Below are 3,120 nucleotides of genomic sequence, written 5' to 3'. Positions count from 1 at the left end.
GGGGGGGGGGGTGGGGGCGGGTTCGCTTTCAGTTAACCATGTTGTGTCATTAACATTGTTTTTTTTCTGTTTTGTTTTTGGTGCTTATCAGGATTTGTTTTTATACATGTACAATAAGGCCCCGTCCATACACGTTTAGCTGTATACGCATACATTTTGTATCGTATAGGTGCTTCGTCCAGACGGATCCGGCGTTTTGGGAGAGTGAAACCGATATTTTTTGAAACCGGGTCCCAGAGTGGATGAATCTGAAAACGGCGCCCTTGCGTTTTCATGTGGACAGCGAATCCATATATTTTCTGAAACTATGACGTCATCAGCCCACGTCTCGCCCCTCGTCAGACACCGCTACGTCACGTAACGGCAGCAAAAACATGAACAAACACTGAATGATTGTCTTTTTATTAACTAACATTAACAGATTCATAAATGTATTGTTCCATGTTCGTTAGTATACCGCGTGCAAGGTTTATGCGCATAGTCCAAGTCGTCTTCTTCGTTTTTAGTGTATCTCTGTGGCAGAATTACAGCGCCACATGCTGGTCTGGCATGTATACTACATCGTTTTGTGTCTGTTTCGTGTGGACGCAGATATTTCTTGAGAGGAGGGGGGAAAAAAGATCAGATAGGGAAAGCTCTGGCTTCGTGTGGACGTAGTCTTAATATGGTTAGTTATGCGTGTCTAATCAGTTTTATTTTGAATGGTAGGTGATGGGAGGTTTCGATAGAGTGCTTTTAGATGCTCCTTGCTCGGGTACAGGAGTTATCTCCAAAGATCCAGGAGTAAAAACCGGCAAGGTAAAATTATTTTCTATTTGTGGCATTTGATATTGAAGCTTTTAAAGACCAGCCTTTATTCTGAAGACTTTTTGTTTCTTTTATGTACATTCTCCATTGAAACTTAAAATATCTCTCTGTCTCTCAGGATGAGGCTGATATTCTTCGCTCGGCTCACCTGCAGAAAGAGCTCATCCTGTCTGCTATTGACTCGGTCAATGCTGATTCTCCAACTGGCGGATACCTTGTTTACTGCACATGCTCTATTATGGTTAGTAATACATAGTCAGTCACATTGTTGCTATTATAGGTCGGCTGAAATGTAATTTGCTTTCGTTTGATACCCAGTATGCAGAACTGGTATTTAATAATGATTTTATTAATTATTTTTTGCAAATTGTTGTTCCAGTAAACCGTATAAGCTAAACTGTAGGTTTATATATTAAATATACATTTTATATATAAAGATTAGGTTTACACTACCGTTCGAAAGGATTGGTAGGATTTAAATGACTTAGAATGTCACTTATTCTCATCAAGACTGCATTTAAGTAAAAATACAGTACTGTAATATTGTGAAATTATTACAATTTCAAATAATTATTTTCTATTTTAATATTTTTTTAATGTTATTTTAAATGTAATTTATTCCTGTGATGGCAACGCTAAATTTTCAGCAGCATCACTCCAGTCTTTAGTGTCACATGATCTTTCAGAAAGAAATCTAAAAAATCCGATGGTCCCAAAAAGGCCAAAATTGCTAAGTTGGATGGTGAAGCATCCAAAAAGAGTGAGAAACCTAACAAAAAGCAGAAGGTAAAGGAACTGAATGGAGATTCAACAAAAGAGGTAGTGATGGTGAAGAAAGAGGGGAGCCCGTTTGAGAAGAAGAAAAACAAAATGAAAAGGAAGAACTTGTTGAAGAAGAATAAAAACAGAATGGGGAAAAACAGGTTTAAGAAGTTAAAAAATATGGTTGGACAACAAAAAAGTGGACAGTGAAATTCAGTCTCGTGTCACAGTGCATTGACATGGACCTGTATGCTCAGGACTGGGATCTGTGATTGGCTCGACACAAGACAGGAAGTTAAACCAATCCCAGCCTGCTGTTAGGGACTTAAAGATCATCCTTTAGAAATGTACACAATTATTTTGTGTATCTGTCTTGCTTCTCAAGACTTCTGTTATAAAATGTTATAAATGTATATTTCATTGTCCGTTTTTATGGATTTTGTTTTGAAAAAGAAACATTTATCTGAAATACTGCAAAGGGATGTGAGCATGTGGTCTGTTTTCCTGTAAGATCGAGCTTATTTCTTACACCTATTAAAAAGAAAGATTTAAAAAAAGAGGTTTGGGGTCTGAAAAAGTGAAGTCTGAAACGTACTGAGGCGATAACTAAAAGAGTGCCTGAAATGATATTTCACGGCTTGTCTCGACTCTTAACCTGAATTTTCCTTTTAGCCTTTCAGGAAGTCACCTCTGAAATCCGATCAAAAACTATTGAGGTAGAAGTGAAATCTTCCTTTGAGCCTGAGTGCATCACGACTGCTATTCAACAGCACCTATTGACTCCACTTTTCACATCGCTTAGCTCCCGCCATAGAACATTTATCAGCGCGCAAAAAGTTTTCTTGGGGTTCAAATGGCTAAAACGCTCAGCAGATGAACTTCAGCTGTGTGCGATCTTTCTTCCCACCCTTCTGGCCTGGTGCCTGTGTAACCATGCTAACGTACTTATCGCATTGTGAATCGTGATGCCCTGAGCTAGTACCCTCTGAACTGCGATGCTTTCTCTGTGCTTGCATGAAATCCTTCTGTCTCCACATAAGATGGCCCAAAACTTCATAATTATTGCCCCTTGTTCCTCCCAAAGCTGTTCTGTTGAAATGTAGCACATGTGTAGGCAAAGTGATTATTTTAATCACATTGCAGTCATTACATGCTAGGAGATAATTTAAGGTTGTGCCTGAAGGATAAATGAAGCCAGGCCTGTGGGTAAAGCGCTTTAGATCAGACTAGTTTGACACCCCACTGATTAAGTGGTATTGAAGAAGGGAAATTATAATGATCACCTGCCCGAATGATTGCAGGGGTAGAAGTGTCCAGTCTATTTTTAATAAAAACTACTTCCCTTCTTTTGTACAGTACAGAAAAACAGTATGTGGTGCTGGTAGGACACTGGCAATGACAACATGCATTTCGAATGTAGTACATCCAGAATACATACATTACATACAATATATGGAACAATGGTTGTGAAGTATGTACTTATTCAAAAGAAATATCTACACTTAGGTATGCGATTTCAGAAGCAGCGATATTCATGAGGGTCTATGATAG

The 3,120-nt window shown here is 38.6% G+C and overlaps 1 protein-coding gene across 1 annotated transcript in view; it reads left to right on the top strand.

Moving 5' to 3' along the window:
• Window positions 1-3,120, top strand: part of nop2 (NOP2 nucleolar protein homolog (yeast)) — a gene marked incomplete at its 3' end in the record, with an annotated part of 13,554 nt that overhangs the window by 9,536 nt on the left and 898 nt on the right. Inside the window, exons 12-13 of the mRNA XM_016256177.1 lie at window positions 709-798; window positions 926-1,048. Of these exons, the coding sequence (XP_016111663.1) occupies window positions 709-798; window positions 926-1,048 (213 nt within the window). The remainder of the gene's footprint in view (window positions 1-708; window positions 799-925; window positions 1,049-3,120) is intronic.

This window comes from Sinocyclocheilus grahami, unplaced genomic scaffold (genome assembly GCF_001515645.1).
Source record: "Sinocyclocheilus grahami isolate Dianchi unplaced genomic scaffold, SAMN03320097.WGS_v1.1 scaffold1401.1, whole genome shotgun sequence".
In the NCBI taxonomy this organism is placed as follows: Eukaryota; Metazoa; Chordata; class Actinopteri; order Cypriniformes; family Cyprinidae; genus Sinocyclocheilus; species Sinocyclocheilus grahami.
This window is presented reverse-complemented; position numbering and strand designations above follow the sequence as displayed.